General features: G+C 46.2%; 2 protein-coding genes across 4 annotated transcripts in view; one reads left to right on the forward strand and one right to left on the reverse strand.

Moving 5' to 3' along the window:
• The first annotated feature begins 476 nt into the window (after window positions 1–476).
• On the forward strand, window positions 477–12,126 carry TEX52 (testis expressed 52). Of its 3 annotated transcripts, XM_032775055.2 has the most exons (3): window positions 477–997; window positions 2,970–3,514; window positions 7,740–12,126. In XM_032775055.2, the coding sequence occupies exons 2-3, from the start codon at window positions 2,997–2,999 to the stop codon at window positions 7,951–7,953; spliced, it is 732 nt and encodes a 243-aa protein (XP_032630946.1). In that variant the 5' UTR covers window positions 477–997; window positions 2,970–2,996; the 3' UTR covers window positions 7,954–12,126. The 3 variants fall into 3 exon arrangements, 2 of the variants coding, with proteins under 2 accessions (XP_032630946.1, XP_032630945.1); XR_012656808.1 differs by lacking the exons at window positions 477–997; window positions 7,740–12,126 and adding an exon at window positions 4,571–4,825 and having other exon boundaries at window positions 2,865–3,951; XM_032775054.2 differs by lacking the exon at window positions 477–997 and having other exon boundaries at window positions 2,865–3,514.
• Window positions 12,127–15,226: 3,100 nt separating this feature from the next.
• ITFG2 (integrin alpha FG-GAP repeat containing 2) overlaps window positions 15,227–24,231 on the reverse strand; it is a 76,469-nt gene continuing 67,464 nt past the window's right edge. Inside the window, exon 14 of the mRNA XM_075070880.1 lies at window positions 15,227–15,663. The gene's annotated coding sequence lies outside the window, so the exon portion shown is untranslated. The remainder of the gene's footprint in view (window positions 15,664–24,231) is intronic.

The following is a 24,231-nucleotide window of genomic DNA, read 5'->3' on the forward strand; positions in this document are numbered from 1 at the left end:
AGTCCATAACTTCTGGTTGAGCCTCAAGTTTCCTCATCTCTAAGGAGGAGAAATATTTGCCTCTAGAGTGCTTTGAGGTGATGAAGTGCTACTTAACTGCTAGGTATTGCTGTTACCCTGAAACTGAAAAACATTCAGTGGGCAAGAGGACTCTCTTCCCTTTAGTTTACCTGCAAATGTCCTTTCAAGATTCCAGAGGGCTGGTCTACACTGGGGGGGGGAAATCAATCTAAGATACACAATTTCAGCTACGTGAATAGCGTAGCTGAAGTCAAAGTATCGTAGATTGATTTACCTATCATCCTCATGGCGCAGGATCGATGTCCGTGGCTCCCCGTCGACTCCACTACCGCCGTTCGTGCTGGTGGAGTTCCCGAGTTGACAAGAGCGCTTTCGGGGATCAATCTATCGGGTCTAGATGAGACACGATATATCGATCCCCAAGAAATTGATGGCTACCCACCAATACAGCGGGTAGTCTACATGTACCCTCAGTTCATCTGCTCCTGCTTCAGCCCCAGCTGAAGTCATAGTTCTCTGTACATGACATCACAAGTGGCTGCTGTGGAAATTGATCTGTGTAATGCAGCTCTCAGACAGGAGGAGATCCAAGGCCCAGAGGCAGATGGGAAAACAAGAGAGCATGAAGCTAAATCCTAGGTCTGCACAGGGGAGCAAGCCATGGAAGGAAGAGAGAGGGAGCAGGAGTGAGGCCTGCAGAGGAGTCGAGCAGCCACTCCTTGTGTTCCTCTTTTGAATATTTTTTTAGCCTTTGTCATTCTTTCAGCCTTTGCAGCATTTTGTTTTTGTTCAAATGAAACCCCACCATCTGCAGTTCTGGAATTGGGCTGGTAATACGCCTGAAGGAGAACTTTAGAATGTCTCTCAAAATTATGACCTAGACATCATTGTCTAATTGCAAATCTCAGAAGGTAAACATCTGTGGGGAAAGTCTGGACTGTGCTCTATTGCCATCAGCTTTATAGAAACTCTGTGGGTAAGTATGACTGTACTATAGCTGCTATAACAACAAGTAAATACACAAATGCCCCACAGAACTAGAGCTCTGTGGACTTCCTTACATGGGAAACGGGCTATGTCTGAAAAGGTAGTCACCTCAAAGCCCTTCTTTGGGGTGCCCAAGAAGGTGAGATCTTTGTGCCCAGACAGTTTGCCTGGAGAAAATGTTCCATGAAAAGAAACAGTGACTTCTCCAAGTGTCTGGAAGGGTGCTTGTGGCATGACAGTCTCTTTATAGTCAGCAAATAATATTTGTTCTTGAAGTTCTTCCTTTGTGGAAGAGACCTATTGATCTGAGAGAATGGTCTTTCCATAGCTGGGGTCCTAATTCTGTATTGAATTCCATGTTGACAGAGAAGATCTCACTTTCTTTTTCATTCCAGAAGCTTAAGTACAATTTCTCTAGAACCCTATGGATATCATCCCTAGTCCATGATAGATCATATTTCCTGAAGGGTTCATTTCAAACTAGGAACTGAATAGATGCCTAGAGCAGGATTGGCTTTACTTTCTTCTCAGAGTGGCAGTGCACAATACCCGCAGAGAACATAGAGTGCAAGCTAAGATGCTGTGCAGGACACATCTCTGCAGAGTGGGTGTGGGAGCCCTGTGCTTACCCCATTGCAATGAATCTTCTGTAATTTGTGCTGTTTACAGCAATGCTGGTGACTTTTAAAGATTTCTCATGTCTTATGGTAGTGTCCAGGGGCTAACTAAGAACAGCGCCCCCTTGTGCCAGGCACTGTACAAACAGAATAATAGAAAGTCCCTGTCCCCAAGGAGCCTACAATCTGAATAGAGAAGGTAGACAAAGGGTAGGGGAGAGGGATAGAGTGTAGAAGCAGAGTGAATGATGAGATGGCACCATTTTTTTTTAAATTTGTTTTGTTATTTCAGCCCTTTCAGTGTTAGGAGAGGACTAGCTAGCTGGCAAGACAAAGGACAAGAGGGGGATGGAGGGGTAGACAGAGTGAGGAAGGGGTTACAGAGGGAAAGGAAGGGAGGGGCAGGAAAGGATGGAGCAAACAGCCAGTCAGCACATGGAAGAGAGTGGTGAGAGTGCAAACTGCAGAAAGCTGTATCATGACAGCATCTGGTCATTTGGTCCCTCAAGAAGGTACATACCTTCATACTAAGTAAACTGAAGTTATGGATACTCCCTCTAGTGTCAGGTGCTCTCTTGGATAGATGTGAACTGACTCTCCTCCCCCCTCCCTTGGAGGAAAACAGGTATCTCTGGATTGGGCTGTTTAGTGAGATTGTCCCCATGGAGACTCTTTGTAAATTTCTGGCAGTACAGCATGCTAGTTACTGGGACAGTGGGTGAGGTGGAGAGTACTTTAAGCCTTGTACTACTCTCTGTTTATAGCAGTGGGAAATGTTCTGTTTCTCTCCTATTGGGAGCCAGGACTGGATTAGCAGGGCGCTCCAGGGCAGGACTGGGGGGCATTGGCAGAGCTGTGGGGGGAGCCCAGCACTTGAATAGCAGGGGGCTGCAGGGTAGGCCTGAGGGGCAATGGCAGAGCTGTGTAGGGAGCCCAGCACTGGGATGGCAGGGGGCTGCAGGGCAGGACTGAGGGGCATTGGCAGAGCTGTGTGGGGAGCCCAGCACTGGGATGGGGGGGGGGGGCAGGGCAGGACTGAGGGGCATTGGCAGAGCTGTGTGGGGAGCCCAGCACTGGGATGGCAGGAGCGGGGCAGGGCAGGACTGAGGGGCATTGGCAGAGCTGTGTGGGGAGCCCAGCACTGGGATGGCAGGAGCGGGGCAGGGCAGGACTGAGGGGCATTGGCAGAGCTGTGTGGGAAAAGTTTACAGCTGAACACTGCAAATTGTACCTGACTTTGCCCACTGTATTCAGGAGCTGCAAGCTATGACAAGAACATTGGGATGGTTGAGATCTTTACTGAGGGCTGGTTTTATCAAATGTTTTCTCCCTGCTTTTTCCCAGCTAGGCCTTGTCTGGGATCTTTTGCAGATGACCACTTGGGCAGAGCGTGAGTTTTTGTGTAAAGAGAGGCACACCGCATGGCCAGGGTTTTCCCCAAGAGCTTATCATAAACTGGCAGTTGCGAGACCACCATGCACAGACATCAAGATCAAAGTTCGTCAGAACCTGCGCTGCCCCTGGGAAGATACTAGCCGCTGGCACATCTGGGGATACCACACCTGGCTGGATGTAGGGAGGCTGCCACCACTCTTCCCTTCAAGGCCGGACATACCTTATGACAGCAACGTGTGGCGATGGATTACTGCTCCCAGGACATACTGCATGCCCCAGCCGCCCGTTCCGCCTCCCTCAGAGATGGATGGGAACACTTACCTCAAGTTCATTGCCCAGGGAGCTCTGTTTTTAGACAAGAAACATACGGAAAGAGCTGTAGCCCAAATACAGAAAGAGCTACAGGAATGCAAGCGACTGAAGATGATGAGAGAGTGCCGAGCTCCCCCCATAAACAGCCAGAGAAATATTTTGCCTCCTCAGGACTTCAACCGGTAAGAAGCACTGATTTCCCCATGCCTCATCAGTTGCTGTGGAGCACATGGCAGGGCATGGAAACTTAACCACCAGCTCACAAAGGATTGGTGGTAGGTGGGCTTCTAACTACATATGAAACATCTAGCATTGCCTATTGTCTGGCACTGGATAGCTGGGCAGATTTTATAGACTCCGATTTTATAATTCCTGGGTTACATCGTGGTCATAACATTGCTGGTGTCTCCCCTCCACAGGAGAGGAGGTCCAATGGACTGTGCACTGCATTAGAAGAGTGCTTGTTTCCAAGTCATTTGTGTGATCTTGGGCAACAGTAATCAGTGTTCTGTCCTCAGATTTTGCCTCTGTAAAATAGGGATAATGGAGTCATAGATTCTAACACCAGAAGGAACCATCAGCTATGTTAGATATTAGGAAAATTTTTGTAACTATGAGGGTAGTTAAGCCCCCCTCACTGGAGTTTTTAAGAACAGGTTGGACAAACACCTGTCAGCGATGGTCCAGATTTACTTGGTCCTGCCTCGTCGCAGGGGGATGGGCTTGATGACCTCTCAAGGTCCTTTCCAGCCCCACATTTCTATGATTCTGTCATCTAGTCTGACCTTCTTCTGTATATCACAGGTCACCAACACCACCCAGCCACCCCCGCACCAAGCCACTAATCAGAATCAGACCAAAGTAGGCCATCCCTTAGGAGACAACACTTCTCTGTATCACTGGCCGAGAATAGGAGGGATGGAGCAATGGTCCCTGTAATGGCCGGGAATTCGTGTAGTGAGCTGTACACAGATAACACTCCCCTTCCTTTGGAAAACACGGAGACGTTATAGATGAAGAGCTATGGCAGGGGAAAGGAAATAGAAAGGGAGCCTCCTTCTAATCACCTTTTCCACGTGCAACCCTGTGCTAATAGTGACCAACAGTCCCTTCCCCTGCCTAGCACTACACTTCTCAGTATCCCCTGATGCAGTTTTCAGTTCTCCAGGGACCAATGGTGGGTTAATGCACGGGTCCATGTCTAGTGGCCCCGGCCAATTTGGGAGCCCCTGCAGGAGTACCAGAACCTGTAAACCTGTATAGAAGTGGAGAGGTCACCAGTGCCAGAACTGTGGCCCTGCTCCTCCTCTTCCCCCTCTGTGGACCCCATCCCCTGGGCAGGCTGGAAGCTGCAGCCAGGCAACGGTAAGAGCCAGTTGAGGAGCCTGGGGTGCTGTGGGGAGCCCTAGGTGGGGAGGCTCAAAAGCAGTCCCTGGCCAACCGCCTCTCTGGGGCTCCCCACAGCAGCCTGGGTTCCCTGGGTGGCTTTTACCATGTCCTGGCTCAGGATTCCATCCTGACCAGGGCCCTGCGGGGAAAAGGAGGAGCAGGAGGCAGTGCCCCATGGCGAGGTGGGGGGGGGCAAATGTTCTTTGTAACCAGGGTCCCAAAAAATCTTAATCTGCCTTTGCCAAGGATAGCCTGGTTCTCTCCGAAAAGCTTAACCTTAACTCTGAGGAGAAAGCTTAGTCCCTACAGAGCCGAGCACCCCGGTCTTGAGTTCCCTGAGCACTCACTCGAGTAATGCTTTAATCCTTGGCATGGAATGCCATTGCCAACGTGGAGCCAAAACTCCACATCAGCAACTGAGGTGCAAACACCATCCCTGCCCTTGGAGCCCTGACTAACTAGGGGATGGGTAGGGAATGGCCTCTCCACCCCAACCCCAGCACACCCTTAGCTGGCTACAGAGCTGGCAGAAGATCACACCCCTGCTGATAAGGTCTTTTCCTACTGGAAGATGAAGATGCCATTCAGGTAGAAGCTACAGGAGAGGACATGTGCAGCAGGTACAGGAAGCAGCCTGGGTATGTGGCCACCATGGCCTGTCTACACAGACAATATTGACAGACTCAAGGTAGTGGGGCTCGCGCTGGCACTCTGAAAATAGACAGCACTTTGAAGCTGTGGCTCAGGCTGGCATTTGGGCTCTGAAGCCTAAGGAGGGGAGTAGGCTTCAGAGCGTGAGTCCCAACTACAGCTTCAAAGAGCTGTCTACACAGCTGGTTTTAGAGCGCTGGAGCAAGCCCTGCTAGCCCAAGTCTGTTGACCTGGGCTGGAAGGCTCAGTGCTGTGGGCTGCATAGTCATACCTTATGATCTTTTGTAACCACCACATGCAGAGAGTAGGGCAACCTAGAAGAACACAGAGATGTTTAGAAGAGAAGTGTGGTAGTTGCTGAATGTACTTAGTAGCTATTTCTAAAGCTGTACTGAAAGTTTCCATTAAGGGCAGGTAGTCTTGCAGGTACCACACATTCAACCTCTGAGAGCAGAGCCAATCAGAGTTCAGGTGGAAAAGATTATAAATATGGGAGTTGCAGACAGCCCGTCGGACTTAGCGACTGATCAGTGCAGGACCAAGAGATGTGTCTGCAGTGGAGGCTGTCTCCTAACACCTGTGCAGCTTTGGACAGAGGCTGAAGCTCTAGAAACTGTGGAGACTGTTGGCTATCGGACTGGAATTGCTGTTGGCTGCATGGAGTTTCTGACAATTTTGCTGAGGAGATTCTGAGGTGTTTGGCAGGGTACTGAGAGGCTGCCATTTTTCTTGGACTCTGGAGAATCCAGGTGACACCTACATTTTATGCCAAATCTCAGAGGGGAATGTATCTGCATGTGTGTACCAAAGTACAGAAGTTGATATGCTCTGTAGAAACAGGGGACTGATCTATATAACAACAAAATGGGGAAGTCTGGATAAGTAACGCCAATAGCTTGACTCTCTAGGTAGTTTTGTTTAAGAAATTATTCAAAAATACAGTTTGCAAATATTTGTGTACGTATTAAATGGTGGTTCACTAAGAAGCTGTATGGTACTCTCTCAAGCTGACTGGCAAATGTTAATACTGACGTCCAGGGGCTTTGCACACCATAGCTCTGAGGTTAGCTCTGTGTATGTTTTCTTTATACTTTTCTGCATAGAATGCACTCTGATCTGTACTTCTGCAGAGCAGTAAGCTGAGGTGTAGGAAAAAGGAGAATGTAGTAGTTATAGATATTACCTCAGCGCTCCCCCAGCCTATTACAATTGACTACATGCAAGAATCCCCCAGAGCCCATGGGGAAGAAGGTGCTGTGATCTGTGACTACAGGACCTATGTTGCTGAGCCATCTGGACTGTTTGTTTGCTGACAATGGTGTTGGAGTGATTCCTGGGTGTATTTCCGCCTCTCCAAAGGCTGAATGAGAGTTCTCCACCCCAAGGCAAGGGGTGGGAGTTTGGAAAAACCTAACTCCAGGAGAGAAGCCCCAGCACACCAACAAGCAACTTCTTCCTGCTGTGGAAGCCTGGCTCAGACACACCCCCACTTCCTGTTAAGGTTTCATGCTGAACACAATAGTTCCATCAGCTATTTCCTGTACCAATAAGTACTGTAAGTAGACTGACCACTAGAGAGCACTCACAGCATAGAAATTAGGAATGAAACATATTAGCTCATCTATGCAGCTAGGGTTGTTTCAAGTTCAGTAAATTTCCTAGTGCTGTGTCTAGCCTAGCTTAGAAGTCCCAAGGGATGAGGCTTCCACTACTTCCCTTGGAAGACTATTTTACAGCTGCCCTAATGCATCCGTCCACCAGGAAGTTTCCTCCACCTCCCTGATATTCTGCCTAAACGTTAGTCCCTTCGTTTCATACCATTATTCCTCATTATACTGCCATGAAGCAGCTTAAATAATTGCAGGCTCTCAGTGGTATCCGAGTGACTGGTAAATATTACTCGAAGCCAAATTATTTAAGTACTGTAGGTCCTTAATTCTCCTTGTTGTGTTCTCTCCCCTTTGCACGCATATGTTGCTGTGCCTGCTGGAGCCCCTGGAAGATGCCTATTCCTTTCAGACAAGGAGGTTCAGGCTAAGTCTGGCTGTAGGACAGGACACCACTCCTCCCTAGTATTGATCAGGGGATCATGCTAATGGCTAATAGGTCTGTACTCCTATGAGCAGGTTCTCCATTCCTGTGACTGAGGTCAGTCTTGAAGAAAGTTCTCCAGCAGACAGGGAGACCTTTACTCAGCGCAGCATGGTAACCAAGTATATTACCCCCTTCTACAGAGAGAATTAGTATTTACGGTCGGACCCTAATAATCTACCATCCCTTCAATCCTATGGGAGCTAGCTAAGTCATGGAAAAAACAGCAATTTGTCTGGAAATTTAACACATTGATCCTCCCTTCCTTTTCGACAGATACAGACACCTGACTGCAGGAAGAGGCCTGCAATCTCTCTCTGTCCAGCTGCAGCCAGTCAGACCTGCAACTAGAGACTGTTGGAATTGGCCTTGCCCCAGCCTCCAACCCCATTACCAGGAGGCAGCACAGAGACTTGCCTTGAGGAACAGCAGTCCAATCTATGACGAGTTGCTGCAGAAATACCAGGAGCTGGCTGTGTCTGGGAGATAAACAGGATACTGTAACACTCCCAGCAAACAGAACCCAGAACTCTAGAGGGGCTAATTCTAAGACTCAAGAGGCCTGTTGGGGGCTATAAGCAGGGGACCCAACTATGTGGGATTGCACAAGCCGTTATGTCAGAGGACAGCAACCAGCACCCCAAATACCGAGAGTGCACGGGTGATGTAGGCAGGATCTGCCAGGGATCAGGCATCCCCAAAACAGCAAGATACCTCTGCCATTTGATATCATATATCATCATCCAGGAACCTCCACCACAAAAACACTAATGCAACAACTTGGCTTTAAAACAGCTTGGGAGTCCCCAGCACTAAGGCCTACCTGCAGCGCTTAGGTAGTACTAAGTCATGTTGATTGCCCATATTTCCCTTTACGTCTTGGATTTTGGATGTTTACCGTTGAGCAGGCCTGCATTCTGATAGCCCTAGAGTCTCTGGCACCTGCCCAGGAAGATCTCCTTCTCTTTCCAGCAGTGAACTAGGTGGGTGCTGAGCTTTCAGGTATCCCCAGCTACAACTAGGAAGTCCTGTTGCCCCTCTTCAAGGTTGTCCACATCAGAGATCAGTCCCTTGATTCTTGTATAAAATGCTGAGTAGGTGGGTTGAAGCTTTCAGTTTGATTTGTGCTGGATGGGAGCTGTAACAAGGCAGTGTGTGGTGCTTGGTTAGGATGCGTGGGAGTGGTCTGTTACTAGGAAGAAAGGTTGGTCAGTATGTATCACTTGGTCTTTCTGTCAATGGTAGGGGAAGGTGTGTGGCTTAGTTGAAATAGGGGTATGGAAGATTGGGAGGGTCAGTAACGGGGTGCAAGGCCTGGCTGGCATTGAGGGAGGGGATTCTGTCCCTGGGAGGAGAGCTCAGGGTGTATGTGTGGGGTGGGTATCAGGTCAGAGGGACAAGTCAGCATGGGGTCCAATGGGACACAGAGTTTGCCTGACATGATAAGGTTGTACCTAGGCAGAGGATTCATGAGGCATATTTGCCTGAGGGGTGGAAGGCAACCACGAGGCAGGATCATTCTACCTGGTGCACAGCTTTCTATATGTGGGTAGGGTTTGCATCAATCAAACTTTCCATCTTCAGGTTCAGTATTTTATTTTCCTGCCTCAGGAAGAGCTTGGCAAACCAGTGGTAACTCTCCTCTTCCACATCCTCTTGTGGACTAGGCAAATACTTCAGAGCACATCACACACAACGGAGTCATTCAGTAACATTCCCCTGCTCTTACTGCAGAGCACTTTCCACAGAGATGCCACACATGAGAATTCTGAGACCACCACTTAGGAGAGATTCTAGGTGGACCCAGGTTAGAGGGCTTATTCCTTCACCCTCTCACTTCCCTGGTCAGAGAGCAGCAATATCTGATGGAGTCAACAATTCAAAGTTTATTGGGGTGAACTTCCAGCAAGCAATGATTCCAATTTCCTTCCTCAGTGTCCCACTTCCCAGCTCTGACACCACAGAGCCTTGCCTGTGTCCCTGTTCCCATTCCCCCCCTTAGCAAAACATGATTCCAATTCCCCTCTCCCCTACTTCCTGATTGACTGCAGACTATATAGTAAAACTTGAGTTCTGCTTAGCTCTGAAACCAATCCTAACATACTGTAACATGATTATCTAACCAATTATATCCCATCACCTTAATTGGTTTACACCCAACAAAATTAATTATACAACAGACAGAAACAATCACAAAACCAGCAGAGATTATACAGACAAACAATAGGGAAATGGGGACTACAGTGATAGAACAATAAAGAAATGAGATTTTCACACCCCAGCTATTGATAAGTGAGTTCTTGCCAGACAGGATACTATCAAACTAAGTTTTCTTTAAATCTTGTAGGCTCTTTCCTTTCTCTGGAGGTGATAGATGGGATCACCCAGGGCCATCCTTACCCATACACAAAGTATGCAGCTGCATATGGCACCAGGAAACTTGGGGCACCAAATTTTCCCTATTTCCTCCCCCAGCTCACAGACTGTTTTGCAAAAGCTCCCGCTTCTAAAGGTGCTGGGGCCTTGTCTTTTCCTCCAGCACATGTTGAAGACGGATGCCACTGAAAAAGCCCTTGGATATTCAAAACAGATGTTTTATGAAAAAGGAAACAAAAGTTGCTAGACCGTTGGCTGGAAAGCATAAAGAGATTCAAGAGCAAAGTATTATTCCACCAATTAAAAACAATCAGCAAAAGATAGTTACACACCTTAACAAAACAAGTGTCATTTATGATAAAAACCATAGACTGAAAACCTTAGATACTCCAAGCTCTGAAGCTGTTCACCAATATCTGGAAGTAACAGGCTTGCCAAAGAAGAGCAAAACTGATAAAGAAATTTTAGAGGAAGAAATAACAGATGAAGAAATGATAGATGCAATAGCAAGTATGAAAGTCGTAAAACTCCAGGACCTGAGGGCTTTTCGCCTTACCTTTTTGCAAGGTATTTAAGGAGGTATTAGTGGGTCCCTTGAGAGTTACCCTCAGTGACATTCTGTTAAGGGAGGAAGTTCCACAACCTATGAAAGAAGCTACTGTGGTGCTTCTCCCTAAAGTTGGAAAAGACCTATCTTATGCAGCTCCTATAGACCCATAGCCCTGCTGAATCATGGAATAAGGATTTTAGCAAAAATATTAGCTAGCCAATTGTGGTCCATGCTCTCAGCTTATATATATCCTGATCAAACAGGATTCATTAAGTAGAGACAAATGTCAGACAACATTCAGAGAGTACTTGGAACCATCCATAATGCCAGATCTAAAAAAGATCCATTTCTCTTCTTATCTCTTGATGCAGAAAAAGCCTTTGATAGGAACTGCCTGTTTCAAGTCCTATGCAAATGCACTTTCCTTAAATGGATATCTGCTCTTTACACCAGTCCCAATGCAGCTGTGTGAGTTAATGGGGTTACAGCTCCTGTTTGAATTACACAGAGAGACCACGCAGGGATGTCCCTTGTCTCCTTTTTGCACTGGTCATGGATCTTTTTGCACAGAGGATAAAGAACAATGAATTTTTTCACAGGAATAAAACTTGCAAGAACACATCAGAAAATAGCTTTATATATGCATCTGATGTAGTATTATTTTTATCTAAACCAAATATTGCCCTAAAATTAGTTTCTAGAGAAATCCGGGACTTTGAGAAAGCAGCTGCAGTTAAAGTAAATTATGCCAAATCTGAAGTGCTAGCTATAAATTAGTTCGATTCTGAAAAGTCATTCCTCAAGAAAACACGTGGGTACAAATGGGCAACAAACTCTATAAGACACCTGGAAATTCAAATCTCAAACAGCCTAGAAGAGCTTTATGACTTAAATGTCAAACTTCAGTAAATGAAAAAAGATCTGGACTGTCTTTCTTGTTTCAAAATCTTCCTATAATCACCCCAGATAAAACCCTAGCAGGAATACAGAGGATGTTCTTAGAATTTATATGGAATAAGAAAAGACCAAGAATGGGTACAGATACTTTGTACAGACCTATTGAACTATCTGTTCCAAATATTCTATGGTATTATCAAATCAGTCAGCTCAAAGCAATAGTGATCTGGGGATGCTGTAAACTCAGCCAAATAGTAGGTCTTTGGTGAACAAGAAAGTTGTGACCATGGAAACACTGCTAGACCACCATGGATTAATTAATTAAAAAAATGTATACTGCTCCTTTAGCAAAGACTACTCTATATCTCTGCGTTAGACCTGGAGACAGGACAATTTTTTTCGCTAGCCAACGATACCCTTTGCAAATAATTCAGATTTTAACCCAAATCGCAAACTAGAGAGCTTCAAAGATTGGGAGACCCATGGAATACACACGATTGGCCAGCTATTCAGAAAATAAACTTTTAACAAACTTATTTGGAGACCAAAGCTAACTTTACCTGTCCCACTCTTCCATGGTGGCAACACTTTCAAGTCAGGCATTAATTATCTCTCTCAACTTTCTAGAGAACCTGTTTTATACAGAAAGTTCACTTTAATAGAAGTGATGGCATCTGATCAATTAGGAAACAAAAAATTATAATGAATGTGTATCAATCTTTGCAGATAACTTGCCTAACAATCCAACAACAACAATAAAGCCCACATATGACACTTGGATATTTGGTTACCTTTTACACAGTACTCAAAAGTACATTCACCTGCGCGCGCGCGCGCACACACACACACACCCCTATCCATTTTTTAAAATATTAATATTTGATAGACATGCCTGGTTTGTGAAATGTGTAATCAGAGGTCACGCTGTTTAATAAAATCACTAAAAAAAATGACATGTCAGGGATGCTGTAATGATGCTTATTCTGTAATCCAGTAACAGGGTGGGGATAGCTCAGTGGTTTGGGCATTGGCCTTCTAAACCCAAGATTGTGAATTCAATCCTTAAGGGGGCCATTTAGGGATCTGGAGCAAAAATCTGACTGGGGATTGGTCCTGCTTTGAGCAGGGGCTGGGACTAGATGACCTCCTGAGGCCCCTTCCAACTCTGATATTCTATGAACACCCTGTTAAAAAGGTTCCTCTATAGTCTCCTTAAACAAAAGCTCACTATTGTAATTATTGATTTGTTTCTGCTATTTACAAAGCAAGGATTTGTGATCCCATTAATACTTCCTAAATAAATATTAATATTTTTTTTTAAAAGTCACAATTAGAACTGGAAGAAAAATTCTTTTGAAGCTCTTTCCTGTCCCTTTTGTCTCCTTTTTTCCACTTGCAAAAAGGAAAAAGGCAAATGGGATGGGGGATGCCAAAACTGGGGGCAGGGGAGAGTTTTCTTTCAGAGCTAATTTGTTTTTTTGGTCATTTGTGGGGAAGGGGGCTTGGTTAAAAAAAAAAAGAGGACACTTTAAAAGACAAAAATCTTTTGAAATGTTGTTGTGAATCATACTTGGAATTTTTGACCTGCTCTGTATGCAACCTTCTGCAAAGAGCAAATATATGTTCAGTCTTGCTGACTGATCTGGCATAAAAGCAAACAAAGAGAGAAAGAACCAATATTAAGTCTCCATGTGTACGTCAGAGAGTGAGATTTTCTGCAACAGCTGCTGGCCTGAATAGTCTCACACAGAGACACACTATGCAAGTAAAGGTGCAGTACATACAAAGTAGCCTTATACTGTACGTTGCTACGTACACCACACTTTAACAGCAGGCTATTGGTTACCACAGTGATGGATGTGGTAAAAGAACCTGAAGCGAATAATAGGTAATGCCACCACGAGGGAGAAAAAAATCTAATGTTTTTTAAAAAATTAGTTTAATCTAGGACCACAAACACTAAAATACTTTAATCATAAGGCCTTATTTTAATTTTTGTATAAATCTAAATTAATAAACATGACTCTTAAATGGGGTCACTATAGATGAGAGTTAAGGATCTTCAGGGGCTTCAATGTGCTTTTCCATAGCTTATCGTGTTTACATTTCTTTAACTCTGAATTTCTTGGGTTTTGGGACTTTTCTGCACTTGAAAGTTCTTTCAGATTAAGGTAAAGTGTGAATTTTGAAGTGCAATAGCTATTCCGGAATAGCATAGTCCAGTTAATTTCCCCTTACAGACAAGCCTTAAAACACTTGCTTTAGGGATAATTACAAAATCCCTTAGTGCATTATATCTATGGTGACCAGATGTCCCATTTTTAAAGGGACAGTCTCATTTTTTGGGACTTTTTTTTATATAGGCGCCTATTACCCCCCTCCGTTTTTTCACAGTTGCTATCTGGTCACCAGTATCAGAGGGGTAGCCGTCTTAGTCTGGATCTGTAAAAGCAGCAGAGAATCCTGTGGCACCTTATAGACTAACAGACGTTTTGGAGCACGAGCTTTCGTGGGTGAATACCCACTTCATCAGATGCATGTAGTGGAAATTTCCAGGGGCAGGTATATATATGCTAGCAAGCAAGCTAGAGATAACGAGGTTAGTTCAATCAGGGAGGATGAGGCCCTGTTCTAGCAGTTGGACGTGTGGAAACCAAGAGAGGAGAAACTGGTTCTGTATTTTGGCAAAGCCATTCAACAGTCTTTGTTCAATTCTGAGCTATGGTCAAATTTGCAGATGACTGAGCTCAGAGTTCTCTCTTTGAAGTTGGTCTGAGTTTTTTGGCTGCAGGATGGCACCTTAAGTCTGCTATAAGTGGTGGCCGGGAGGTTGAAGTGTTCCCTACAGGTTTTTGGTATATTGCCATTCCTAATATCTGATATGCCATTCAAATAATATCTGAATGGCAATATACAAAAACCTGTAGGAGAGCACTTCAACCTTCCCTGCCACCTATAGCAGACCTACGGTGGCCATCCGCATGCAAAAAAATTCAGGACAGACTTCAAAGAGAACTGCTGAGCTTCAATTCATCTGCAATTTGACACCATCAGCTCAGGTTGAACAAAAGACTGTGATAGGCTGCACTACAGACCAGTTTCTCCTCCTTGGTTTTCACACCTCAACTGCTAGAACAGGGCCTCATCCTCCCTGATTGAACTAACCTCATTATCTCTAGCTTGCTAGCATATATATACCTGCCCCTGGAAATTTCCACTACATACATCTGACGAAGTGGGTATTCACCCATGAAAGCTCATGCTCCAAAACGTCTGTTAGTCTATAAGGTGCCACAGGATTCTCTGCTGCTTTTATGATTCTATGATCATTCCACATACAGAACAAAATAATTAGAGAGAGAATTGTTTGTGGCTGGGAGCATTTGGCAGTTCCCTTCCTGAGGCCTGGTACTTTAATACTAATGCTTTGCTGGAGCAGGAATCTATCTTCTTAGTATTGTCATCTGTTGGTTGAAAGCAAACATGACAGACACCCCAGACAATGCTTCTCTCCATTTCTCTTCAGCCATGTTCTCCTTTCTAACTCCTCTCCTGAGCATTTTCCTCTTTGCTCCATTCTCCACCTTGTCTTGGTTGCTGTCTCTCTGTGCTCATTCCATCTCTCCCCTTAGCCACTCTCTTATAGCCTTGTTTACAGGTTCCTCCAACTGGCTCTCCATTACTCTCTGGAGACCCTGCCAAGGAAGTGACCTCTCCTGTAGTGGGACATATTGAAGACTTACACTGGGCTGCTAGGAGCAGGTGTGGTGCTGCCTGTTTCTCACCCTCAGTTCTGTAACACTAACAGACCCTGGTTGTTGGAGGGTGGGACTGAACCAGGGACTTCTGGAGCTCAGTGCATAAGCCTCTACCGCATGACCTAAAAGCCAACTCACTGTTAGCTAAGGCTATACAGCAAACTCATTTAACTCTCTGTAAGTGGTCTCGGTGCCATTAGATGGGACAGAACACCACACACAGGAGGTGTGTGGGTTACACTCCCACCTGCCTTTTGACTTGGGCTTTTCCTCATTGTCCTCACTTTGGCCTTTTACCTTCTATCTAGGACAAGCTCACAGTGGAGCAGGTATTTCTTTGGTGCCTGCCTTCCTTGGTCCCAACTCTTCACACCTGGATTGGGATGAATCCCGCTCTTTCTCTTTCCTGTTTGATATGTTGGTGTTTGTAAGGCTGCTCTCTTTGTAGCTCCCCCCCAACCCTTCCCTAGCCCCAGTTCTTATTTTGTGCCCTTATTAGTCGCTTTTCTCTTCCTCCTGCTTCAAAGGCCTCGTGGGTCCCCTCCGGCTCAGCAGCTCTTTCCTGACAGTGTGTAAATGTCATTGCTTGGCAGTCTGTCCTCCACCTGGGCTCATCTGGCTGATAAAGTTACAGAACAAACCTTTGCCAGTCTTCATGCCTTCAGACAGTAACTGTGTCTTTAAAGTTTTGGAAAACTAACAAAGTTTTATGTATTTAGCATTCAGCAACAAAGGTGAACAAAATAACTTCTTCCAATGAGGTGGTACCAATGCCTTAAGGGTCAGTGTTTGGTGACTGGTAAGACCACTGCAAATGCTTTCAGGATCATTACACTTTTCCAAGAACTCATCCCAGCCCAGTGATCAGACAGATGGTTTGCTCCCAGAAGCACCACCCTGCCACTAGTTGGCAGCATCCAGGAGTTACAATCTACTACCACTCTGCCCCCGGTTCTGTGGGAGATCAGCACTTAAGATAGCAGTCCCCAACCTTTTTCTCTGGTGGGCACCAGACGAAGGACTATGGCGATGGTTGAGCAGCTGCCGAAATGCTGCCGAATTTCAGCGGCGACACCGCTTGATGACGTTGCTTGTTGGCGGCAAAAGGCATCATTGAGAGACGTCGCTGCCAAAATGCCACCGAATTTCGGTGGCTGCTCAACCACCAGCCAGGATGCAGGCACATTTAGATGCCCCTGTGGGCGCCATGGTGCCCGTGGGTACCGCGTTGGGGACCGCTGACTTAAGATGTCTGTCTGCCGTTGTTGTGCTGGGAGGGGTGTCTACAGTGCCTTGGTTTTGAGCCAATTTTGCCAACTTTTATGATCTTATCACAAGTCTCACAATATTTGGTGTGTTTATTAAAGTCCCAGCTCTGGTAGGCAAGTGATTACATGAGACTCTTCAGCCTTCATTTTTTTAAAAGTCAATTTCTGGCCTCATGGCTGCAAAGAAAAGCTGAAAAAAGTGACCCAAGGGGGACCTAGAGCTTCAGAAACCAGAGGACAAAGAAAAATAACCCCCAATTTATTATTTAAAATAAAATTATTTTAAGTTGCTTTTTCTTTTCTTTTTCTTTTTTGGAGCCTGACTCATGATTTTTGAGCGGGCAGGACTGGCAATACAATGATCATTGCCCCCTGGCCGGTGACCCAATCTGTTTACCACTTAATACAAACAAGGGCAGTATTATTCCAGGTGGAGCTGGTAGTACCCCTGAAGTTAAAGTTGCCTGACAATTCCATTACAAAAGCCTGTGTTCGGTTGCTTTCACCTTTCCAGCTGAAGTTTTTCATTCTGCGTGTGCACCGCAGGCTGGATGTTTCTGGAAAGTTTTAGCTAAAATGGTTCCACCATTGATGAGAATGAGATTAGGAAAAAATATGATTAAAAAATTCTTATGACTGTTTTGCTGAAAAGCTCTCTTGCCTCCTGGCTATGGAGCAGGCACTCAACACTGGGGGAGGGGGGCGGGTGCTAATATCCAGTATGTGCCTTTTGTCATTCCTGTGAAAATTTGTCCAAGTTGTAAGCTGCCTAAAAAAATCTCAGCTCCCACATAGACTATCAGGGTTAGAAGGGACCTCAGGAAGTCATCTAGTCCAACCCACTGCTCAAAGCAGGAATAATCCCCACACAGATTTTTTTTGCCTCAGATTCCTAAGTGGCTTCCTCAAGGATTGAACTCACAACTCTGGGTTTAGCAGGCCAATGCTCAAACCACTGAGCTATGCCTCCCCCTATACTTAGCAGTACAGACTTCTTCAAGTCTGGCAGTTAAAGTCTCAGACAACTTTCAGTACAGAGCATGCTCCATCACAGGACTATGGGATGGGGGTTAGGCAGAATTTTCCATGCAGCTAGCTGCTCCTTCCAGCTGTGGCACTGGATACAGGAAATGAGGGCAAGGGGACTCTCTCTCCTGTGCTCTCAGTGCTTCAGTTGCTGGGATTCAGACAGCATGGAGCAGAGCAGTGGTCCCTGCCATGCCGCCCGCTGGGGCATTTATGTGTGCCCTAGTGCCCAGCAGGGGACCTGCCAGGGACAGAGAACTCTAGGGCTGCAGGCTACAGGCACCTGTGTTCTCAGTCCCTGGCAGGTGCGGGGCTGCAGCTTAAGCCAGAGAGAAGACGCGGCCCCGCGCCTGCCGGGGACAGAGAACTCAGGCTGCAGGCGCTGGTGTTCTCAGTCCTCGGCAGGTGTGGGGCCCACCTAGTGCCCAGCAAAGAGAATCTGGGGCCCGGCACCTGCTGGGGACAGAGTATTCCAGGGCTGTGGGCACCGGTGTTCTCTGTCCTCGCAGCGTCTCTCCGGCTTCTCTCTTCTCTCTGGATTCATATATTATGTAATATTAATTTTTTTTATATTATTTAATGTACAAACACAAAATAAGCCTTGAAAAATTGTTGGCGCCTGCCACGCTCTTCTGAAAACATGAATGTGCTACTGGCTACAAAAAGGTTGGGGACCGCTAGAGTAGAGGGAGGAAGCAACTTGAGTGGAATGCAGGTGGGGGGGGAAGAGAAGGAGCCGGAGGGTGGAGGATCCAGGAGATGGGTGGGTGTGGCTAAGAGCAGAGTGGGAGAGAGGCAAGAACCAGGGCAATGGTAGGTGGATAGGAGTGGGGCAGAATGGGGGCACAGTAGCAGAAGGGTCTATAACCGCTACACGTATACGACCCTCCAGCACCTGGAACTGAACCCAGGAGTCCTGAGTCATAATATTCACTTAACGGTCAGCAAATAGTTGTGAAACACAGTGGTAAAGCATGTCTCATTGTCTTCTTGTGGCTGGTCCACATAATGCAGCATTTCTCAAACTGGGGTCCACACAGGACCGGCGCTAGAGTTTTTCGCACCCTAGGCGCACGGCCATTTCGCCGCCCCACGCACCGCTCCCGCGGTTCCGGTGGACCTGCTGCAGCCATTTCTGCAGAGGGTCTGTTGGTCCGCAGCCGTGCCTGCGGGAGGTCCACCGGAGCTGCGCGGGACCAGCGGACCGTCCGCAGGCATGCCTGCGGCAGCTCCACCAGAACCGCAGACCAACGGACCCTCCACAGGCACGACTGCGGCAGGTCCACTGGAGCCGCCTGCCGCCCCCCCAGGCAAAATGCCCCTCCCCCGAAAATCCTGGCGCCCTAGGCGATTGCCTAGTTTGCCTCAATGGAAGCGCCGGCCCTGGGTCCATAGACCCCTAGGGGTCCTTGAGGGTATTCCAGGGGATCTGTGGACCCTGCTGATCAACTCCTCCCGCTTCTTCCCAGCACCTCCTGCACGCCAGGGAACAGCTGTTCAGCACCATGCAGGATGCACTGGGAGGAGCGGGGATGAGGCAGGGATGGGGCATGCTCAGCGGAGGGGATGGAAAGAGGCAAGAAAGAGGAGGGGCAGGGGGTGGTAGGAAGGGGTGGAATAGGGACAGGGCCTGGGGCTGAGTGGGAGGTTTGGGGATCCACAAATTTTAAAAAATCAAAATGGGGGTCCTCAGGTTGCTAAATTTTGAGAACCACTGAAGTAGAGGATATTAGCCTACTAGCGCTATTAATTATTCCACTGTGCTGTGGGTCTAAAGGCCTGAACCCTGCTGATGACCCAAACTGGGGGGCTGTCTGGTTCCACAGGATAGATTTTCTATTTTTAGGATTTTTTCTTTTTTTAATTAAGAAACTACATTAAAAAACTGTTAAAAGAAGGTTAAGGTTGCAAAGTCAAGCACTTAGAAGTTAGGAATTGCCATATATAAGGTTGCCTGTGAACCATTCAGATAGTATGGTTAGACTGCATCACAATGCATATGCACAAGGGGGGCAAATTAAGGTTGCACAGGCAGCCTGCATTCTGGCATTTCCTAACTTGAGTGCTTGACTTTGCAACCTTAATAATGTTGTTTGCAATCTTTTAATGTTGTTTTTTTATGGAATTATTTTTTATACCATGGTAACATTGAAAGCGCCCAAACAAGATCTGGGCCCCAAAGTGGTAGGCATTGACCACAGTGACTGTATCTTCCCCAGAAACCTTATAGGCTAACCAGACAAGGCAGGCAAAAGGTGGGAGAAAGGAAGTATTAGGATCTCCATTTTGCAGATGTGGATCTGAGGCACAAAGAAATTAAATGACTTGCCCAAGGTCATTAGAAAGACAAGATGGGGGAGGTAATATTTTTTATTGGACCAACTTCTGTTGGTGAGAGAGACAAGTTTTCATGCTTACACAGAGCTCTTCTTCAGCACTGGGTCACCCCCAAGGTCACACAGAAAGCCTGTGGCAGAATGGAGAGTGAACCCAAATATCTCAGTACCAAACCAGTGCCTTCACTACAAGGACATCCTCCTTCTCATACTCTAACATACTCTTTAGATTCATTTAAGACGCACCACACTAGGGAAAAAGTTGTGGTTTTTTTACCATGTAAATTAGTGGTCATTAACACGGGGTACAATCCTAATATGGACAAGGCAGTTGTAGTTTTCACACATTAGCAGGCTGAGGTAAAAATAGATCGTTTTCCCCCAGTGAAGACAAGGCCAAAAGGACCAGATGTAGTGCATGAAGCTCTGTAGTTGAAGGGAGATGTCTTCACTCTGTTTTCTGTTACATCTCTGAATGTTCTGTAGCAGGGCTAATGATTCTAATATCACCGTTAATAGTACTTCATTACCATGCAACTAAAGATAGCTCATTTATATGCAGCTGTGCTCAAGATAGTGAAATCGATACATACAGAACACATCATTAAAATAATCAATATTTATACAGCAGGTAAAATTCAAATCAGACAGGCTGGACACTGTCTGCCACATTGTTTCCATAGTCCTATCTCCTAGTTTAAGACTGTACCTTAGCTACCTAATTAGGCAAATTGTTCCACACTCTGACAAGATAGGCTTCACCATCTGATCTTCCTCTTCCCCTTATTCCATCAATTGGGGCTGAGTTGTCATGCCAGCATCTGCCACCTTTTTCTGTCCAAGGCAGCACTAAAGTTCACCTGTTTACCATCTTTGGTGCAATCCATCCATCATCTTCTCAGGGTCTCTTTCCTAGCACCCTCTCCTGACATACTGTCTTCACCAGGTCACCCACTGCATGTGTCCAAACTAGCAAAGTTGTGCTTTCTGGATTTTGTCAGCCACAGCACAGACTTTGACTTCCATCCTAATACTTTCATTTCAAAATCTGTCTCTTTGTGTAGATCCTCTTGTGGTGGATCTCATCTCAAACACCTGTATGTGTTGAACCTGCCAGCTCTTTATCGCCCAGGCTTTTGCTCCGTACAACATTGCGGGGTGCATCATTATTTTATGTAATTGGGTTTTCAGTCTCCATGGCATATGCTTGTCATATACAACTCCTGAAATTTTATTGCACACTCTTCCAGCACTCCTCAGTCTGGACTGTATCTCATGTTCAAGCCTGCTGTCTTCCGTCACCCAGCCACCAAAGTACTCTACCAACCCATCTGACCTCAGTCTTAGGCTATGTCTATACACGGTAAGTCGACCCACACTACACAACTCCAGCTACGTTATTCATGTAGGTGGAGTCGATGTACCTTAGGTTGAGTTACTGTGGGGTCTACATCAAGGGGGGGATGGGGGGCGGGGCCAGTGTGAGAAAATCTCCCATCAACTTACCTTACTCTTCTCGTCGGGGGTAGAATACAGGGGGCAATTGGAGAGTGATCTGCTGTTGATCTGGGAGATCTTCACTAGACCTGCTAAATTGACCACTGGTGGATCGATCTCAGAGTGTCGATCCCAGCTGTAGTGTAGAACTGCCCTCAGTTATGCTCATTTTCATCCTATGTGCGTTTAGCTGGTCATACCATTATTTCCTCTAGGTCTTCTTTTGAGGATGTCCTTAGTGCTATGTCATGTACATATAGCAGCTGCTCACCTCTTCCCATTAAGATCTTTCTGCTGACACAGTCCATCAACATGATAAACAGTGGACTTGGGGCCAACCCCTGGTGCAGTCTAACTTTGATTTCAATGGGACTTGTCACTTCAAAACATATTAGGGTTGCTGTTTTACGTAGTCTCTACTGTGCATTCACCACTAATCCTCAGATACTCCATATCTCCTCAATAGCAGTGTGAGCATCTTTATGTCCATTTTATTGTCTAATCGTTTACTGTCTAAATACAGTGGTTCAACCTGTTGTCCACAGACCCTGGGGGTCCCCGAACTATGTCTAAGAGATCCACAAAAGGTGACTATGAAAATAAAGTTTTGGATCCCACTAAAGGCATCTGAATCCCCCCACTTATGGGTCAAAACCTGGAAGTGTTGGCATTACCATAGACACCCACAGTTTAGCGCCCTTTCTTACGCTGCATCAAACGTCATGCCGAGTATGTGCAACATGTATAGTTGAATTCTCTCCAGTCAGTTTTCAGTTTAAGACTTCTACGGTATGGGCCCATAGACCACAGGCTGAGTCCATAGACCACAGGCTGAATTTCTAAAGTAGTCCGCACCTCCAGTCAAAATTTTTTAGGGGGGCCACAAATGAAAAAAAGGTTGAAAACCACAGGTCTAATAGCTAAATTAAATTGTTATGTACCTCTGGGAAGATATTTATTTAAAGGAAACATGACCATGGGTAATAAATACAGTAGCCTGCTCATCACTTGCAGAGCATTGGGAAAGAAGGTATTTTATTATCAAATTGTCGGAAATTCAAAGCAAAGGGGAGCAGTGCGGAAGAAGAGCAGAGGGCTGAAGAGATTAAGAGAGAGAAATGGTGTAGCTTGTCTAAGTAAGAGTCTCTCTTCTCACCTTAGCCCTCCCCTGGAGGTATACAGGGGCTGTTAACAGCATCTAAGGGGTTGGGAGAGAATGCCCTTGGCACAGACAGTGTGTGTCACAGTTTCAGGGTAACTGGAACTGTATTGTCGCCCTCACGGTCCACTCCAGGAGTTCCCAGTCAGGCCTCAGATCTCAAGCCATCATCTTTCTCTGGTCAGGGATACTAGTTCCACTCCCTTCTGATCAAGGGTGTTAAGGCTGCACAGTCCCCAGCCTTTGCTGTGATACACCCAACAAGCTGGTCTGCTTGTAGCCCTCAGAGAGGAAGCAAAGCACAAGCAGGGTATTGCCAGCAGTTACAAGTTACCATCCTGCTCTTTCTAAGCAAGCACCTTTATTCTCAAGGTAAAATCATCACAGAGGGGAAAAAAAACCCAATAAGTGTTCCTATAGACATGCTAACAGTTCACCAGAAGTCACCCATCAGTCTTCTGGGGCCCTGTCCTGTCTATTTGCTGGTCAGACAAAAGGCCCTGAGTCAGTTTAAACACAACCTTTTTATGCCAAAAGTCCTTTCTTTGTATGTTATTCAAACTGGATTTTCCAGAGACCCAGTATATGTCACCTCTTCAGGAGATGGTACCTCTCAGGAGGTGTTTACAACCTGAGCAATTCATCTTAATCACTCCCATTGTTCTTAGTTCCTGGCAGAGCTAAAAGAAACCCTCCCCCCACCAGAGCTGCATACAATCCCTGGCCCAAAATGGTACATAAACCATTCATACACTTAATACAATATGGTCCCCAAATATATTGCTTGTGATGGCCAGGTCTGTCACACTGTGTTGGGCAATGCTTCACTGGCCTCACCTCACATGAGACCCTGGGAATGGGGGGCATGCTGGGAATGGGGCTATAACACATATTGCTGTGACCATTGTGCCTTGTGGGAGGCTGGTCTGGTGTAATGTAGAGATGGCCTCTGGATTGCCTAAATTATGTTGAGTGTGGCTTTGACCCCTGTAGCAACTCAGAGGTGGAATTGTGCAAATACGTTTTTAAGCTACCTTTGACCCAACTTCCCCTGGACTGTGCTGGTCCTAAGAGAAGACAAATTAATAGTCTACAAATATTTGAACTGGATAAAAAAAAAAACACAAAGATGGAGAGGAATTCTTTAAGGTGGTAAAAGAATTGGGGGTGAAGTTAAGAAAAAGAAGGTTAGGCTAGATAAACCCTTCCAGGTTGGGAGACTATTCTACAGCGTCGCACTAAGGCAGTAAATGGTGGAAACCTCATGGCTTGTGACTTCTAAAATAGCCTGGACAAAGAACTAGACTATGTTCTATAGGGAACAGTGCTGCATTGGCCCCTGGGAGATGGGCAGAGTGATTAAATAGGTCTCTCATCACCAATATATATGACTACCAGTCACACTATTTGTGGGAAGTCCCCACTGCAAGGCATGATGCAAGGGGACTCTCCGGCACTGGATTGCTCAGCTTTTTTCTTCCAACACCTCAAAGTTCAGCTGCCTTATTCTCTCTGGCTTCATATCCCAGAGGGAGGTGGAGGGAGAATCCCATTCATTTTGTCTCCCGCTCCTTCATCTTCTGGGAGAGGGGAACTCCTCACCGCCAGTGAGGAAGTTTCACTTCTCAGATATCCTGGTTGCTGCCACTTGCCTCTTCCTCACCGGATGCTGTTGGAAGGGATGGCTCCAATATTTTCCAGCTCTTGTTTTTTGGCTAGATAGGTTGGCGAGTTGAATTCCCACGTTTGTGAGTAAAAGCCAGCTTCCCATGGCTTTTACTCACAAACGAAAGAATTGGTTAAGAACTCTTCAGCACCTCTCAGGTGCTGAGGATGGCATATGTCCTTAGCCGTGTACACAGAGGTAGAACTGTGGCTTCTGGGTATGAAGCCAGAACTTT

Source organism: Chelonoidis abingdonii, chromosome 1, assembly GCF_003597395.2.
Source record: "Chelonoidis abingdonii isolate Lonesome George chromosome 1, CheloAbing_2.0, whole genome shotgun sequence".
NCBI lineage: Eukaryota > Metazoa > Chordata > Testudines > Testudinidae > Chelonoidis > Chelonoidis abingdonii.

Excerpts from the sequence above, each read along its gene's own strand:
- TEX52 (XM_032775054.2), top strand. The coding sequence starts at position 2,892 with ATGACAAGAACATTGGGATGGTTGAGATCTTTACTGAGGGCTGGTTTT. Across the intron at positions 3,515-7,739 it reads CCTCCTCAGGACTTCAACCG|ATACAGACACCTGACTGCAG; the intron begins GTAAGAAGCACT and ends CCTTTTCGACAG.